General features: G+C 40.5%; 1 protein-coding gene and 3 long non-coding RNA genes across 6 annotated transcripts in view; 2 read left to right on the top strand and 2 right to left on the bottom strand.

Moving 5' to 3' along the window:
- The window catches only part of LOC5576371 (zinc finger imprinted 3), a 65328-nt gene that overhangs the window by 8934 nt on the left and 37574 nt on the right, over window positions 1-18820 (bottom strand). Inside the window, exon 4 of the mRNA XM_021839751.1 lies at window positions 17627-17800. Within this exon, the coding sequence (XP_021695443.1) occupies window positions 17627-17800 (174 nt within the window). The remainder of the gene's footprint in view (window positions 1-17626; window positions 17801-18820) is intronic.
- LOC110675271 lies at window positions 1310-4102 on the top strand. 3 transcript variants are annotated; one of them, XR_002499324.1, is made up of 4 exons: window positions 1310-1703; window positions 1766-2951; window positions 3007-3194; window positions 3254-4102. It is a non-coding gene; the product is annotated as an uncharacterized LOC110675271 (long non-coding RNA). The 3 variants fall into 3 exon arrangements; XR_002499322.1 differs by having other exon boundaries at window positions 1766-3194; XR_002499323.1 differs by having other exon boundaries at window positions 1312-1703; window positions 3007-4102.
- On the bottom strand, window positions 9219-10863 carry LOC110675275. Its single transcript, XR_002499331.1, has 3 exons — window positions 10719-10863; window positions 10386-10581; window positions 9219-9253 (listed from the first exon to the last, which is right to left on the bottom strand). It is a non-coding gene; the product is annotated as an uncharacterized LOC110675275 (long non-coding RNA).
- Window positions 11005-13066, top strand: LOC110675287. The gene is made up of 2 exons (XR_002499336.1): window positions 11005-12158; window positions 12218-13066. It is a non-coding gene; the product is annotated as an uncharacterized LOC110675287 (long non-coding RNA).

The raw sequence follows: 18820 nt of genomic DNA, 5'->3' as shown, positions 1-18820 counted from the left end.
TGTAAAAAAATCGAAATTTCAAACGAAGTAATGATGAAGAACATGTGCTCCGCGTAACCATTTTATTTCAAAAAGTGCTCCGCGAGCTAAAAAGGCTGAAAACCCCCTTTATATTAAAGTGAGATTCCATTTTTGGCAACAAAGTCGACATTTTAAGTTGCCAAAAACGAAACCGTGCCAAAATCAGAGCTCTATTTTCTATTTTATTTTTTAATAATTATTTTTCAGAAAATCATTATGATGTTGCTACATAATTTTATATACAATCATATCCATATGAAACGAAACGATCCATTCGAAGCAGATTTCCGTAGGGTAGAACTATGCTATGAATCTTTAGACCCGTTATGTTAAATATGACCGAAGTTTTGCATACTTTAAACATCAATTATTTTTTATAAGCTTCACGTATATAATGTGTATGTACGGCCTATCTAGAAAAAATAATCTGGGTATTGTAAAACAGAATGACTTTTAAGTGTAATGAGCATTAAAAATCAGTTTATTCATGCATCCATCAGTGACTACGCACAAAAATATGTTATTTTTTAAAACAGAGTATTGACTGAGCTTTTATATGATTTCCCATAGTAATATGGATGTAAAATTCATAGAGGAACGATTTCAGAATGGTATACACCAGACCGCCTGCGGTCCGCATAAAGTAGTGCTCATGATCCATAAATGCAACCCGAAATTTCGTAGAATACACGAATAAGCTTCTTATCATTTCAATTTTAAATTGGTATTGAATGTGTTTTAGAAGATGAGCTACAGACGTATATGTCATAAACCTACCATATGAAATCAATGGTAACACCAACTCTACAGGAACACACTAGGACTTTAAAGCATATCGCTAGTAATCCACAGGATCCCGCCTACAATAGAGCGCTGCATACGACGAGCCTAACCTCACTTATTTGACAGCTGCTGGTCCTGTTGTTTACATTTCGGACTTAGTCGTTTTTTCCATCATTTTTTCATCTTCGCATTTCTATCACCAGCATGATGATGGTGACGATTTTCCACGGTAGGAAGATAGAATAATACGATCCGTGGGTATCTGCAGTGGATTTGACCTCTCCTCGCAGCAAACTTTCTCGAAATTAAGAATGATGTCCAAACTGTAAACAACAGGACCAGTACCTGTCAAAATTGATGCGTGACGTCACAATGCAGTGGAGTATTGGGTCCTAAAATTTTTAATAAAATCTTGTTTTTATTTGATAACACAAAAGAACATGTTACTTCAACTAGGGTAATTCGCCAATAGACCATTTCCGTCAGATCTCACACCCGTTTTTTAGATTTTTCTTCGAAAGATAATTATTTTTCACTAACACTCCCGTTGGAATTTTTCTTTTTATACCATTCTTGAATTTTTGACAAAATTTCAAAAATTTGAAATCTTTCAATATTTTGAGACATGCGGAACGAAAATAGTAACCCTAGAAGTGAGGATGTAAAACCGGTTAACTGATAACCCTATCATCAGCTGTTGTTTACTTTTTGAAATGTCAATCGTTTCATCGTGTTTTCAATCGCGGTAGAAATCACATCGTGTGATTTTTTTTAATTAATAACTTATTCGACATGTTCTGAGGAAATATTCTGTGATAAACTATTACGATGCGTATTCATTACGAGCTGAGGCCTTTGTTTTGTAACCTAATCGCCCCACCTGCTGTCTTCCAGATGAGGTAAGTTTGATGAAATTACTGGTTTGATTTGTGACCATGAAATCTATCGCTATTATTTTCAGATTTAGGTGCACTCCGGAAACAGTTAAACAATAATGTACTCTATGATTAATATACTACTACACCACGCAATCTTGGAGTTATCATATAATCAGTTCAAGAATTTATCAACTCCGGCGGCGAAAAGAAGTGCATGCATGCTCGCATTCTCCGTTCGCTCCTGACGGGTGGCTCAGCAGTTAACATACTGAACGGTATGAAGAATATCCAGACGAACGGCGGGACCAGTATGCTTCGGGAAAACTTCATCAACGGTATGGATGACTATCATCTGGGTGTTTTCAGTGGACGCACAAGGATGAACAACTCGAGTAACAAATCCCAATCCTCTAAATTGAATAATAATCGAACACCTTCATTCAAGTTGGTATTTCTAACATATTCTTGGAAGAAGTACATGTACATATTCATTAAATAATAAATAATGTTGATTATTCAAATTTAATGTAAAGCTTTTGGAAGCGATTTATGCTGAATTAATAGGACTAGGGGCCTTTTCCAATTCTTTGTGGTATCTGGAGCCGTATCTAGATCTGGATCTGGTATCTGGAGAGTATCTGGACTTCCCATAAATGCCTAACCACTCATTATACTTCCATGCTGTTGACTTTTAAGGTTTGGGCACAGACAAACAGACGTCACACTCTCATCGATGTCAATCGACCACCTTTTTAACGGTCGATTCAAATATATGGTAGGTGGCCAATCCACCACCCGTGTAATGAAATCGAATAACCCCTGTATAGAGCAGCTTTCTGCACGAAAGCATTTAGCTTCTTTACAAGCGTAGCGCCACCTCTCTGTGAAAGAGAAATGCAATTCAGAAGCTTTTTGGCTGCGGCGTGAGTACCGTTGCGATCTCACAACGTTGCAACAAACCATCCAAAATTTTTAGAAAAAGATAGGCTGGCACTCAAAAACAAACCAGTGGAAAACGGACTAAAAAAATGTATAAGTCCATCATGCATATAAAACAGAATGAGACAGCCTCAATTTAGGTAGATTTTTTATGAAAAGATGGGAATTTCAATAGCGTCCAGTGTTCAAGGTCACTGTTTGAATGCAGAATTTAGTTGGCATGGGTTTTTTAAATTTATTCGAGTGGAGATCGTGAACAAGTGCACATCGGGAAAAAACTGAGTATTGAAAGTTAATACCAAGTGAAGTTGAATTGAACATCTTAACAAGGTAGTGATTAAAATAAGTTCAAACGTTTTGAGAATTAATTATTAAATTAATTTAGGTACGGCAGAGCCAAGTGATAGGCAAATATTTAAATTAAATAGTGTTGCTAGTAGAATAACACGTGCTAAAAAAAACAACTCACCGGTAATGAGCTTGAATTTCAAATCAATGTAGGCCCAAAAGATCTCTATCGGGATTTAGCTGTTCTGGAAAGACAGGACGAGCTGGCTAAAACCGTATTCGCTGGTAAGATTAGTACTATGGCGTTGATAGAATTTAAATTCATAAATTGACACGTTGAACAGGTATAATCCCCACTGCTCAACGTGGGTGCCAGTCTGGGACCAGAAAGTTGTTCGGATACCCGTTAAACATCCGATAAGCAATCCAGAAGGACCACCCTAATCGCTTTCCCTCCTGACAAGCCACCCCACTCCCATCCGGGGAAATTCTGAGTGGAAGCGTTTGGGAGCATCGTCTACTACCGCATTACTAGAGACGGCCGCGCCACTGGTGGCCAACATAGGAACCAGCAGTATTCTCCAAGCGTTTCACTGCTCGACACGTCACACGGGTTGCCTACCTAATAGCGCAACATAATCAGCCGATCCGCTCGATAGCCGAATCTGCTGGAATCGCCGACCAGGGGTCTGCATCACGTTAGTGCACACGGAGCAGGAATTGTGCAACACTACGCTCGTTCAGTTGGATGTACGGTGCCCGCTGATCGAAGCCCGTCTTCGTATTCAAGTCCAATATCACCTGCCAGCCTTTCCGCCACCCGGCCAAGTCCCATTGGTCGCTGCGTTACGACTACTACCACCACGCTCTTTCAGTTGGATGAATGGTGCCCGCTGATCGATGCCCTTCATCACGCTCGTTTGAATATCAACCCGCCATTCCGACTCGGGCCCAGTCCTATTGGTCTCTGGGTTAACGAGTACCACGCCATCTACCACGATTTCACCACCAAGACGCTTCCCGCCACGCTGCTTCCGATTGCTGCTGCCGATCTTCTGCGCCAAAACAGGATAACAGGTCAGATCTGATTTTTTTTTTATGAACCATAATGAGCTCGAAGAACTTCATGTAAAGCAAGTGACGTCACTTAGGTAAATTTAAAAACTAGAATATAGAACATGTTGAATTCAGAATTTTAGACAGTTTAGTTGTGCTAAGACAGTAATTTACGCCTCCACTCAGGGTGATTGGGATATTGATGCTGAAGATTCTTGCCCCGATATTGAGTTTCCTCTTTTTTCATTCCGTTTAGATTCCGTTAGGTATAAAGATTTTTGTTGGTCTGTTGGTAACGCTGAGGTTGACGACTGTTTGAGCCTATTGACCCGCCCGAACGAGTGTCTCAAGCCGGGCCTCTATAAAAAGCAACAGCAGTCTCCATAGGGGAGTGGCGCTTAAACTGCTGCTGTTAAGTGTGAAAAGCTTTCGTTACATTTGGCGCCCAACGTGGGGCCCGAAAAATAGAGTTCATTTTCCTATTCCATAGATATTTAGTTTCAAAAGCATTGTTCCTTACATACAAGTTTACTTAACTTATTTTTGCTATAATTTGATAGTTTCCGAAATTACTTTCACATCCAGCAAGCAAGATTTTCAGCTCATATTCAGTTATTAGAAGTATTGTAGGATAGGTTTAAGTTTGGGATTTTGGAGTTTTAAATTGAAATAAGATGGAATACTACAGAATTAACGCCAACGAGCTTGACGAGGAAGAATTGAATTACGAATTGGCTCTTCGGGGTCACCCAACGGATGGTCCACCAAATACCCGTCAGCGTACCTTACGTAACTTGCTGCGGGAAAGTGAAGAATACTTTGCTAATGTTATGCAAGTATGCTCTCAGACAATTGCAAACGACTTTGCTTTAATTCCTCACAGACTACGTGAGATCGAACAAAAGCTTCGTAACGGACCCGCTCCTGAATGTTTATCACGTCTAGTACATTACCATAAACGGGTCAGACGTTATGTATCGGTTTCCGTAATGGAACACGAGAATAAGAAAGAGTTATTAGAATTGATTAGCAATTTAGCCAATCGTTACTTTCGTATAGATTTGAACTTTTTGGCTGGATATGTACCGGTTAATCGCCTAACGGGGACATCCAACAGTGCCTATCAATCCTTGACAGATGCTGCAGTTGGAAATCAGTCCTCTAACACCCTAGGAAACGCGGTTAATGAAACGCGATTCGATGAAACTGCACATGGCTCTAGATTCCTCGGAAATTATCCCAAGGATAAATCTTCCCAACAGATGGATCCAGTTAATGTAGCAAATCCATTTTTACTAACAGAACAGACCGCATCCGTAATTCCAGATAGGGGTTCTGATCTGATTGATTTGGATCCCAGAGTCGATTTTGCGTTACAGACGAGCTCTGGCACTGCTCAGTCCGTCCCGGTTGTAAGATCTCCTGAAGTATTCGACCAACCACGTGGAAGTGTAGTTACAGCTCCTGATAACAGCAACTGGAGACCGTCGGCGCAATCGAATGCTTATTCGAATTTCGAGAATGCTTCTCAAACGGTTCCACTTAACTTGAGGGGACATAATCCAATAAACCACCCTTCAGTGGGCACATTTCAGAACACTAGAACGGAACAACCAGATGCAATTCCTGAACCGCAGGCCGACTCAACTAGTTATATTCACGTCAGTCAAATCGAGAACTACGTCAAGACGTGTGTGAGCCAAGTGCTTACTCAGCTTCAACAATCACGGAGTGTGAGAGTTGAGCCACAGGAAGTGACCATGGATAACTTAGCCAAAGAATTTGCAAATGTCAATTTGCAGAACCACAGTACTGCATATACACCATTGGAGAGGCAAGCTCCCAGAATTAATCAACCTACCCCTCCTTTACAATTAAAATCCCACGATTTGTTAGGTCAACCAGGTTTTCGTATTCCAAATGAAGGAAATTACGAAAGATCTAGTGGACATGATGCGAGAGTGTCCACTCCACGGTTGCATCCTGAAGTCCCGTTGAATTCTCAATTCAGTCCGGTGGTGGGTTTCAATAACCAACCGCTAATGGGACGACGATCTGAAAGTCACCCGATGGATAGCACACGACCTCCTGTCTCGGGGTCTGTAGGCATAGCAAGAACGCCTAGAAATGAAAATGGACCACCAGCCAGTTTTGGATGTGGGCTTCCGATGAGACGGTTGCCTCATCAACAATGTAATATTATTGAAAAATGGCCCAAATTCACAGGTGAGTCGAATTCTGTGCCAGTAATTGATTTCTTGAGGCAAATTGAAATGTTGTGCCGATCTTATGGGATTGAGAAGGAAGATTTACGCATACATGCTCATTTACTATTCCGGGACGATGCTTATGTGTGGTACACCACCTATGAGGAACGTTTCCATAACTGGGATACTTTGGTCTTCCACTTAAAAATGCGGTACGATAACCCTAATCGGGATCGACTACTGCGGGAAGAGATGAGGAATCGAAAACAGCGACCAAATGAGAGATTTAGTGCTTTCCTAACGGAAATGGAGACCTTGGCCAAGAGAATGATGAAGCCTATGGCTGAAACGGAAAAATATGACATCATCATTGAAAACATGAAGGTGTCATATAAACGTCGCTTGGCCCTTGAACCGATTCATTCATTAGAACATTTGGCCCAATTATGCTACAAGTTCGATGCGCTAGAATCTACTCTGTACAATCCCAAAAGCCCAGTCAAACCGGGTACGTTAAACCACCTAGATATTGATGAGGAACAATCTCTACCGTGCGAAGAAGCAACCGAGGAGGAACTCTTCGCCTTCAAAGCTAAACCTAGTCGGCCTGGAACGGGGCAAAGAATTCACTCAAATCGTCAAGTGGTTGAAAAACCGTACGACGGAGTGGAAAGCAATGCAATTTCAGTGTTGTGCTGGAATTGTCGCCGCACTGGCCATATGTGGCGAGATTGTGACAAGCGTAAGACAATCTTTTGTCACATTTGTGGTCAGGCCGATACCACAGCTTTTCGGTGCCCTAACCAACATAATCTCCCAAGCAAGGAAGAGTCGGAGTCAAAAAACGAGTAGAGGAAAGGAGTAATGAGGACCAAACTCCTAATCCCAAGCCTGACTCGGTCCCTAACTTCAACTATTTCAACAGAACATTTCATATTAACACCCACTTCAATCGATGTCCTCATTTAAAAGTGAAAATAATAAACGAAGAAGTCGAAGGACTAGCGGATACAGGTGCTAGCGTATCTGTCATAAGCTCAGTACCCCTGGTTGAACGTTTAGGTCTAAAAATAAACTCAATCAATTTAAAAGTATCCACAGCAGATGGTACTGCCTATCGCTGTTTAGGATACGTTAACATACCCTATACATTCCGATCAGCAACCTATGTGATTCCTACTGTAATCGTTCCAGAAGTGTCCAAAGATTTGATTCTGGGTATGGATTTTTTGGAAAAGTTCGGTTTCCAGTTAGTAATACCAGACAATCCCATGTCTAAACCTGAATCACTTCACAAGCATGATTCAGACCCATACTCTGATTCAGCTAGTCTAAACATGATTGAAGGATACTTTAAGTTGACGGATCAAAAGGTTTGTTTTGAATTATCGCCCTCGTCGGCTATCAAACCGCAACTTGCGCAACCCGAAATTGACGACAGCCTAGAAATGCCGACAATCGAAGTACCCGATCGCATTATTGAGCGACCGAGTGATATAATCACTGAACATGACCTAACCGACAGTCAGAGGGAAGAGTTATTCGAAGCTATCACTCATTTGCCAGCGACGAAAGAAGGTTGTCTGGGTCGTACGGACCTAATACAACATTCGATAGAATTGCTGCCAGGTTCGAAGCCACAAAAATTTCCTTCGTACCGCTGGTCTCCCATTGTCGAAAGGGTCATAGACGAAGAAGTGGAAAGAATGAGGAGATTGGGTGTTGTAGAAGAATGTTCAGGTCCCGTTGACTTCCTTAATCCATTGCTTCCGATTAAGAAAACGAATGGTAAGTGGAGAATTTGTTTAGATTCTAGGCGGCTCAATCAGTGTACCAAGAGAGACGATTTCCCGTTCCCAAACATGGTCGGAATCTTACAACGAATCCAACAATCACGGTACTTCTCTGTGATTGACCTATCTGAGTCCTACTACCAAGTGGGACTTGACCCTCTGTCGAAGGATAAGACTGCGTTTCGTACCAATAAAGGTCTTTTCAGATTCACTGTGATGCCTTTTGGGCTTACGAACGCCCCAGCGACGATGGCTCGTTTAATGGCCAAAGTGATCGGATATGATCTCGAGCCCTGGGTTTATGTGTACCTAGACGATATAATTATCACCTCGGTATCATTCGAACACCATCTACAGTTAATTCAAGAAGTAGCGAAGAGACTTCAACAGGCTGGTCTCACCATTAACTTGTTGAAATCAAAGTTCTGCCAGAGAAGGATTCGCTACTTGGGCTATGTCCTGTCAGAGGAGGGACTTTCAGTAGATGCCAGTAAGATCCAGCCGGTGTTAGATTACCCGGTTCCCAAAACCCTTAAGGATATTCGACGGTTATTGGGATTATCCGGGTTTTATCAAAAATTTATTCGGAATTATTCCGAAATAACAACTCCAATCACGAATCTTTTAAGAAAAAACAAAAAAACATTTACCTGGACTGAAGAGGCAAATAACGCGTTGATTAAACTCAAATCTGCTTTGGTGACTGCGCCCATCTTAGGGAATCCCGATTTCGGTCTTCCTTTCATCATAGAAACGGATAGTTCCGATTTAGCCATTGGGGCCGTCTTAGTACAAGTGCAGAATGGAATTCGGAAATGCATCGCGTATTTTTCGAAGAAATTGTCAAGTACCCAACGAAAATACAGTGCGACAGAAAGAGAGTGCTTGGCTGTGTTACTCAGCATTGAAAACTTCCGTCATTTTGTGGAAGGCAGCCAATTTATTGTTCAGACCGATGCCATGAGCCTCACGTTTTTGAGGACCATGTCCATTGAATCCAAGTCCCCGAGGATCGCACGATGGGCGTTGAAGCTGTCCAAATACGACCTAGTCCTCCAGTACAAGAAAGGTTCCGATAATATTCCAGCCGATGCGCTATCCAGAAGCATTTTCACGGTTGAGGCTGTATTTCCAGATGCGTTCATAGCCCAATTGAAACGCCAGATTGAAACTCGCCCCGATGCGTATAAGGACTTCCGTATTTGCGATGGGAAAGTTTTCAAATATATCACCAACTTGTCTCCGTTCAATGATGCTGGATCTCGATGGAAGTATGTCGTACCCGTAGCTGAAAGAAAAGAAATTATGCAATCAATACATCAAGAAGCACACCTTGGCTTTCTTAAAACTTTAGCTAAAATAAGAGAAAAATTTTATTGGCCTCGTATGTCAACAGAAATTAAACGTTTCTGTTATTCGTGCGACATATGTAAAGAGTCCAAAACACCAAACCAAAATGTGACCCCTGAGTGCGGGAAACCTAAAATGTGTTCACGTCCCTGGGAGCTCATATCCATGGACTTTCTTGGACCATATCCCCGTTCAAAGCATGGTAACGTTTGGTTGTTAGTTGTCACTGATTTTTTCTCAAAGTTTGTGATGGTGCAATGCATGAAATCCGCCACAGCTGCCGGAGTGTGTGCTTTCACAGAAGGAAATATCTTCACACTTTTTGGAGCCCCATCCATTTGCATTACTGATAATGCCAAAGTCTTCCACTCCAACCAATTCAAAAAGTTATTGGATAGATATGGAGTAACACATTGGAATTTGTCAGTATATCATCCCAGTCCCAATCCGACTGAACGGGTAAATAGGGTAATCGTGACCGCTATCCGTTGCGCCCTTAACAAGCAAAAAGATCATAAACACTGGGATGAATCCGTGCATCAAATTGCCCAGGCCATACGTACGGCAGTACACGACAGTACTGGATTTACGCCATATTTTCTGAACTTTGGAAGAAACATGGTTAGTTCGGGTAGGGAATACGAGCACTTGAGGAATCTAACGAATCCTGATCAAGACACTGGGTTTCCCCTGCATGATGATCAGAAAAAGCTTTTTGAACTGGTCAGAGAAAATCTCTTGAAGGCCTACCAACGATATGCAACTCCATACAATCTCCGAGCAAATAGAAAACATACATTTAAACCCGGTGAGATAGTATTCAAGAAGAATGTTAATCTTTCCGACAAAAGTAAACACTATGTTGGGAAGTTCGGCCAAAAATTCACTAAAGTCCGCGTCAGAGAGGCCTTAGGCACCAATACGTACGTACTGGAAGACCTAAATGGCACTCGAATATCGGGAACATACCACGGTTCGTTCTTGAAAAGAGCGTAATAAACACAGCTATGACGGCACATCGGTCGTGTTGTGCATAAACAAATGGGTTCGCCTAACAACAAAATACTCACTCTGAGGTGTTACGGCAGCCACGGCGTTCGAGATGTCAATTTGTTTCCTCACGTCGTTGGTTTATTTGGGTTAACTTCCTTCAAGTGATCCTGTATCGCTCAGGACGAAATCCCCAAGTAAATCAGCTCTTCGGTTGAGACGTTGCACCTGCATTTCCTCCCGATTCGTCAATGCGTTGGTATTCCATCAGTTTTCCTAAAAGTAAATTGTACCTTAAGAATGGGTACTCACTTCATGTAAACATTCCAATTTTGATTGAATTACATCACTTACAGTTCACTTTCACTTCTCAAACGTTCAAAATCCATTAGTTTACCTATCAATTAACTTACCGGTTTAGTATTTTCCATTAATTTTTAGCTGCAATAGTATAAATTTTCCACTTTTCCAACAATTAGAAATTTGTTTTCACACAGCTCGATTTTCCATAGCCAGACGTATGACAGCTTCGGTTTGACATTTCGCAATGTTTGGAACCGAGGGAATACCCGTTAGCTTTTTATTAGTATACGAAGCGTTCGTCAACAAACGCTTCAGTCAATTTCGCTATGTTATTGGTGTCAGAGAAAGAGGGCGTGAACGAGGGTTCGAAGTGAGTATTGTATTGAATTGCAGCTAAGTATGAATTACAAGTATAAAAGAACAAATTGATTTTCCAATCATTATTGGAGTTTTTCGGTTATCTTGGAACACTGTTATCCAGATATCTCTGGAGTATATAGGAACATTTAAAATGATTTTCTCAAATTTGTTTGAGGTTTATTGGTTAGGTATAATTATTGTGTATGTTACGGATATATTGAGATGTAGAATGAATGAAGCAGTTATTGAATGAATTCAGCTGGAGCACAATGAAGTAGCGAAAATTTGTTTTTTGGATTGAATTATTAGATAAGTTCAGAAAAGCATACATTTCATTAATTGGGTTAAATTAGAACCTAAAAGATTAAATAAAATACCTTTATTTTATTAAAATTTAGTATTAGCAGACTGACCCACAATAAAAATTTTGAAATTTGAAAATTTCAAAATTTTTATTTTTCACGTATCGGCGAGAATGTAATGAAATCGAATAACCCCTGTATAGAGCAGCTTTCTGCACGAAAGCATTTAGCTTCTTTACAAGCGTAGCGCCACCTCTCTGTGAAAGAGAAATGCAATTCAGAAGCTTTTTGGCTGCGGCGTGAGTACCGTTGCGATCTCACAACGTTGCAACAAACCATCCAAAATTTTTAGAAAAAGATAGGCTGGCACTCAAAAACAAACCAGTGGAAAACGGACTAAAAAAATGTATAAGTCCATCATGCATATAAAACAGAATGAGACAGCCTCAATTTAGGTAGATTTTTTATGAAAAGATGGGAATTTCAATAGCGTCCAGTGTTCAAGGTCACTGTTTGAATGCAGAATTTAGTTGGCATGGGTTTTTTAAATTTATTCGAGTGGAGATCGTGAACAAGTGCACATCGGGAAAAAACTGAGTATTGAAAGTTAATACCAAGTGAAGTTGAATTGAACATCTTAACAAGGTAGTGATTAAAATAAGTTCAAACGTTTTGAGAATTAATTATTAAATTAATTTAGGTACGGCAGAGCCAAGTGATAGGCAAATATTTAAATTAAATAGTGTTGCTAGTAGAATAACACGTGCTAAAAAAAACAACTCACCGGTAATGAGCTTGAATTTCAAATCAATGTAGGCCCAAAAGATCTCTATCGGGATTTAGCTGTTCTGGAAAGACAGGACGAGCTGGCTAAAACCGTATTCGCTGGTAAGATTAGTACTATGGCGTTGATAGAATTTAAATTCATAAATTGACACGTTGAACAGGTATAATCCCCACTGCTCAACGTGGGTGCCAGTCTGGGACCAGAAAGTTGTTCGGATACCCGTTAAACATCCGATAAGCAATCCAGAAGGACCACCCTAATCGCTTTCCCTCCTGACAAGCCACCCCACTCCCATCCGGGGAAATTCTGAGTGGAAGCGTTTGGGAGCATCGTCTACTACCGCATTACTAGAGACGGCCGCGCCACTGGTGGCCAACATAGGAACCAGCAGTATTCTCCAAGCGTTTCACTGCTCGACACGTCACACGGGTTGCCTACCTAATAGCGCAACATAATCAGCCGATCCGCTCGATAGCCGAATCTGCTGGAATCGCCGACCAGGGGTCTGCATCACGTTAGTGCACACGGAGCAGGAATTGTGCAACACTACGCTCGTTCAGTTGGATGTACGGTGCCCGCTGATCGAAGCCCGTCTTCGTATTCAAGTCCAATATCACCTGCCAGCCTTTCCGCCACCCGGCCAAGTCCCATTGGTCGCTGCGTTACGACTACTACCACCACGCTCTTTCAGTTGGATGAATGGTGCCCGCTGATCGATGCCCTTCATCACGCTCGTTTGAATATCAACCCGCCATTCCGACTCGGGCCCAGTCCTATTGGTCTCTGGGTTAACGAGTACCACGCCATCTACCACGATTTCACCACCAAGACGCTTCCCGCCACGCTGCTTCCGATTGCTGCTGCCGATCTTCTGCGCCAAAACAGGATAACAGGTCAGATCTGATTTTTTTTTTATGAACCATAATGAGCTCGAAGAACTTCATGTAAAGCAAGTGACGTCACTTAGGTAAATTTAAAAACTAGAATATAGAACATGTTGAATTCAGAATTTTAGACAGTTTAGTTGTGCTAAGACAGTAATTTACGCCTCCACTCAGGGTGATTGGGATATTGATGCTGAAGATTCTTGCCCCGATATTGAGTTTCCTCTTTTTTCATTCCGTTTAGATTCCGTTAGGTATAAAGATTTTTGTTGGTCTGTTGGTAACGCTGAGGTTGACGACTGTTTGAGCCTATTGACCCGCCCGAACGAGTGTCTCAAGCCGGGCCTCTATAAAAAGCAACAGCAGTCTCCATAGGGGAGTGGCGCTTAAACTGCTGCTGTTAAGTGTGAAAAGCTTTCGTTACACCCGCAGCGCTCGCATCGTTTTTGTTCGTGTTTGACGTTTACGCACTACCGCCACCTGTTGGCCCATCGGCCAAACACAGTGATTTTAGCATTGGGCGTACATGTTCTCGCGACTATGATTTTGATCGCGATTTGTTCTAAGTGTTACGTCTGTTTGTCTGTGGTTTGGGGTAGTTACCGCACAACAGAGACCCCAAAATATACACCACTCCATGTCCCACAAGTGCAGAAAGCCTAGTTCGGTTCGCCTAGTGTACCTCCAATTGAACCATTTTCTTTTTTTCTGGCCTGACATTATTCGACATTCGGCCGTTTACTTCTGATGCCTAAACACGGAAGCCTAGACAGAATTCCATACATTTGAGTCAATATATTTCGATCCCATCAAACATAAAGGCCCAAACTAATGACAGCGGAACGGCAACGGTAACTGGTTCGTTAGCATGAGCTATAACGTGGTCGTCGACTTGGTGTTGGTTCACTTCCATTCGTTGACAGCTCAGTCGAGATGGTGTGATCCATTCTGGCCAAACTGGTTTCGCCTCCATTGTCGTTCCGCTATAGCATTGCGTTTAGGCCTTTATGGTCCGGGGATCAACGGCTATACTTTCCTTCTGAAGACAGGCGTACAAATGCCTGGACTGGACTGGAAATCCGGAACATTATAGATTTTAGGGCAGCAAATCTTTGAGATTCTGGATAACCAAATCTCTCAATTTTGATATTTTCAGCTCTTTTAAATTTATTAGAATTATATTTTGAGCTTTAACTAGCAAAATCTTCGACAGCTTTCCAACGGCCTTGAGACCGGAAGAGGTAGAAACACTTAATCTACGACTATCTCAACCCCACAGTACCTAGTTTGAAAGGAATGACTATTAATTTGAATGCGGCTGGAACAAGTACCCAATGCTGGGTGGTAAAAAAATGGGAAGTGATATGCTGCAAGAAAAAAAAACAGATCGCACTATGACGATGGCAATCGTTCGACCCTCCAAACAATACCATCAATCAACTACGGTTCTGATGGTGGAACTGGTAGATGTTGTAATTCGTCGAAGTGGAGGTTATTTCCATGATGGCCGCGGACGTTTCGGTGACCTTAGCAGAATACGAGGATGTGGCCTGTGGATCCAGAAGTAGAAGCTTTCCCAGAATGAAAGAGCGGAGCTGCATCCATTTATGAATAATGATAAATAGTAACATAAACAAAATACAACTGTCATGTTTGGCAGTCAGCTGATCAGAAATTCATCATCACCGCGGCGGTGATAAATTGTAGGGGAAATAGGGGTATGAGAAAAATCGGAGTGAAATAATTCATAGGACACTGTGGGGTAAAACGTTGTGCCGCCAGTTTTTCGTTATTTTTCAATAGTTAGAGGCTTCAAAACTTATAAGCATATTAATAAAGTTTGTTCAGTAAATTATAAGGAAGCTTATGAGCCAATAAAATTTTTTGACGGAAATGGTCTATTGTTGAACGGTCAAAATGCTCGCTAATTGTTGAACATACCATAAGGAATACACGGACTGTTCAACAATAGGCGACGTTTTTAGCCGTTCAACATTAGGCGAATTGCCCTACTTAAGTATTTTTTCCCGCTCAAATAACGGCTACATCATGTTTAAACTTTAATTTGAAAATTGGGTCCATGAACCTTGACACTTGTGAGCATGTTTGACGTTCGCTTAGTCGACAAAAAACACCACAGGGGTTTTAGTTTTGACACTGGGGTTGTTCCTATCTGACATTTCTGAAGGGACACGGAAAACAAAATACACCCAAAATTTGAGTTTAAGCCAAGGAGTGTGACAAAATTTAAAAAAAATAACATAAGAATATGTGTTTTGGACTTAAACCAACGGAAAACATTAGAAAATTGAGTAAACATGTGTTTTTGGCCTAAACTTAAGCGTTTGGCACTAAAATCGAGACAGGGCTTTAGGACCCTATTACCAAAAACTCGCTTAGGATTCCGATAGGATTTGACATATGCCTAAGCACTAGAAATTCTGAGGCTATCGCTTAGATTTTAAGATTCCGCTGCTTAAAATTCTCAAGTCTCCGATGAAAATTTTCAGAAGTCTATTATTCCCCCCCTCTGTAAATTACTTGAAATCACTAGGTTTTATATAGCATATCCAGTATCTAATTAAGAATCCATTGAAAAGTGCCAGAATCCCACAAGAAAAAACCAAAAAGATCCTCCAGGAATCCTTTGGATTCTTCGGAAACTCCTAGACCCAGCTTGGAATACCCAGGATCTCGCATGAAACATTTGGATTATTTTTTTGGCTCGTATCCTTGGTTACATTTCTTGATACACTCCAGAAAGAGGACCACTAGTATAGAATGTTGGATAGTCTCTCAGAAAATCAAATGTCATTCATAATCTCTTACAAAAAGGGAACGTTGCTTCAAATAAACAACACTGATAAGACAATATACACACTCTTAATACAAACAAACATTGTTTCGCTTATTTTACAATATTGATTGATTTCATTATTTTTTTAAGAATTTTAAGTGACAAAATAAGCGACATATTGTGTAGGCACAAAAAAAGATACCGGTGGGTAATCTATCTAGCTTCAAAATGATGGATTACACTGCGGAACACGTTTTTGTCTCGAACACCAAAATACCGCTATTTGTTCAATAAAGGGTTGCAGAATCCGTTTTCAAAAATATCAAAGGACGTCTAGTGTTTGAGACTGTTGAAAATGCAAAATTTGACTATTTCAATCAACTTGCATGCAAGTTTGCCAGTTTGTTTGGCAATTTATTTGTTTAATTTGTCACAGAATTTAACTCAATGTGTGAAACAATACTTATCAACAGAGTGTATAATACTTTTGATGATAAAATGTTATTTTTTGTGGTTTAGAAAAGTATTGTATTTTGCCATATAAGAGAAACAAAGAATTTTATATGAAGACTGCAAGCATGTTGAAAAAATCGTTTTGAATTGAATTGTATCGTGAAATTTCAATTGGAAGTTTAAATCCTATGTTGCATGCTTGGTGAATCATATCACAAAAAATATGATTAATCAAAATTATAATCTCATGTGAGCTTCAATGAAACCAGTGGTTTATACAACTTTGGCAACCTGTAGCTAAAAATTGTGACGTGCTTGAACATTTCTGAAAACGACATCACCCAAAATTCTGAAACGGCAGTGACCCAAAATCTACTAGAGACACATAATTTGATCCTTGAGACACGCAAAACTGTCATTTTGGTTGCGCTGTGTTATATGTTGACACTTCTGAAATTTAATTGAATAACGCAATTTATTTCATGAACTACATAAAAGTTAAGAGACACGACTTTTTGCTTCATATGTTTCTACTACTGCGGTATACTTTTACAAGCACAATGCATGTAATTCCACAATGAGACTATGCTTGTGCTTTGTTCGAGAGCGTTGTGTCAAATCTGCCGAAAAGTGGTTTTTATAAGTGTATCTTCCGGCAGACTCCAGTGGGCTGGTCACACAGTATGGATTCCTAAGAACATATTTTGGAACTCTTTTTGAGCTAGTTATAGATATTAATGACGCCATGAAACGTTGTGAATATTTGTACGGGAGCCATAATAGGCCTATTCAAATGACGTCTCAAATCAGCTGATCGGGAAGCACTTTGACATTTCTTCTATGAAAATGACAGCCCCGTGTTAGCACCGGTCCTCCACCGATGTAAACAAATGCATAGACGGATCTGTCACATGAAAAGGCCTATAGTTGCTTGGATTTCGGAGAATATCGACGAGGAATGTCAGTGGGAAACAATAATTTTTTTCTGCGATGTTCATGTGAGAGTTTGAACGGCTCGCGCATGACTGATGAAAACACAGAGTGCAATAAGAAAAAACTCAGCAATCACAGAAAAAGAAGACCGTCTCCGCGAGTCTCGTCTCAGGTTGGAAGCAGCGAACGAGAGCCCCAAAGAGAGAGCGATGATAAAATTCATTTTTCCCGCTTGTTTACCGTTGGGGGTAGGTGTTTTTCTTTACTGGCACGATAAACAATCCACGAACTTTCAATAGCAATAGTGTCCCCCAGGTTTGGAGCATGTTTAGAGGGGTTTTATCAACCACTACTATACCCCCGATCTGATCAAAGTTGTAGCAGTATACGATAAACAGTCTCTCATAATGTGCAGCATATTATGATAGTTACAGAAAGCGATACGCGAGAGAATATATTCTTTCAATTTTCTCAGGATTCAATCCCTGGTATTGATACTCACCATTTCAAACAGTGCTGGCACTGCATTTTCAGCTGGTCCGGATTTTCATGCTCCTGTTTGTGCTTGATGAACTCCGACCGCATGACAAACGCTTTGGCACAGATGTCGCACACGAAGCGGGGCTCCGCATGTTTGTTGCGCACGTGCATATACAATATGTGACGGCTTTTGTAACTAGAAAAGAGCAAAAAAAAAACAATTTTAGATTAGAAAGCCATTAACCAAGTAACATTAGATGCATTGAGAGCAGACTGGGAAGGCATGTTGTAATTTTCATATATTCATCAAGGAGTTTAAAAAAAATCACTCACGTCAAGACTTCCTTTAAAATTTTCTCCTCCAAATTTCTTTCTAGAATAGAGTCCTAAAGCCCTGTACCGATTTCAGTACCAAATGCTTAAGTTTAGGCGAGAAACAAATGTTTACTTAAGTTTTAAATGGTTTTCGTTGGTTTACGGCAAAAAAAAACTTTTTTTCTGATTTTTGAGATTTCACGCCATTTGGTTTTAACTAAAACTGTGGGTGTATATTGTTTTCCGTGTCCCTTACGAAATTTCAAATAGAAAAAACCCTACACACTTAAATTATTTTACGGATTCCTGTGAAATCTCAACAGCTGAAAAGTTCGGTAAAATAAATTAACGGAGTACAGTAAATTTTTACAGTATTCGGTAAATAAAATCACCGGAATCCGTTAAATTCCGACGAAGTTACGGTGTTTTATTTCACCGAACTGTTCAGCTGTTGAGATTACGGTGAAATTCACCGTAAGAGCTTAGTGTGTAATGTTAAAAAGTTGAGCCCCTGTGGCATCTTTGTCGACTAAGTGAACGTCAAACATGATCAAAAATTTCAAGGTTCAAATTTGGACTCGTTTTTAGACTAAAGTTTAAATATGACAAAGCCGCTATTTGAGCGGGAAAAATTGCCAAAGTAGTAGCAAGAACACGCTCTATCATGCAATCATGCATCAATGCAATATATGCAATGGACCAGGGTTGTTAACGTTAATCAACGAATAACGCCGTTTCGCTAATTCGTTAACGTTAACCAGTAACGATTAACGAAGCTTGCGTTGATTCGTTCGAAAATCAATTTAACGATAATGTTAACGTACAGCGTTGATTTAACGTCAACAACTTCGTTATTTTTGACGTTAACGATGATTTTGATGTCTAAAAAAATTAATAACTT

Source organism: Aedes aegypti, chromosome 1 (genome assembly GCF_002204515.2).
Source record: "Aedes aegypti strain LVP_AGWG chromosome 1, AaegL5.0 Primary Assembly, whole genome shotgun sequence".
Classification (NCBI taxonomy): Eukaryota; Metazoa; Arthropoda; class Insecta; order Diptera; family Culicidae; genus Aedes; species Aedes aegypti.
The sequence above is the reverse complement of the archived record's forward strand: the minus strand, read 5'-3'. Positions and strand labels throughout refer to the sequence as shown.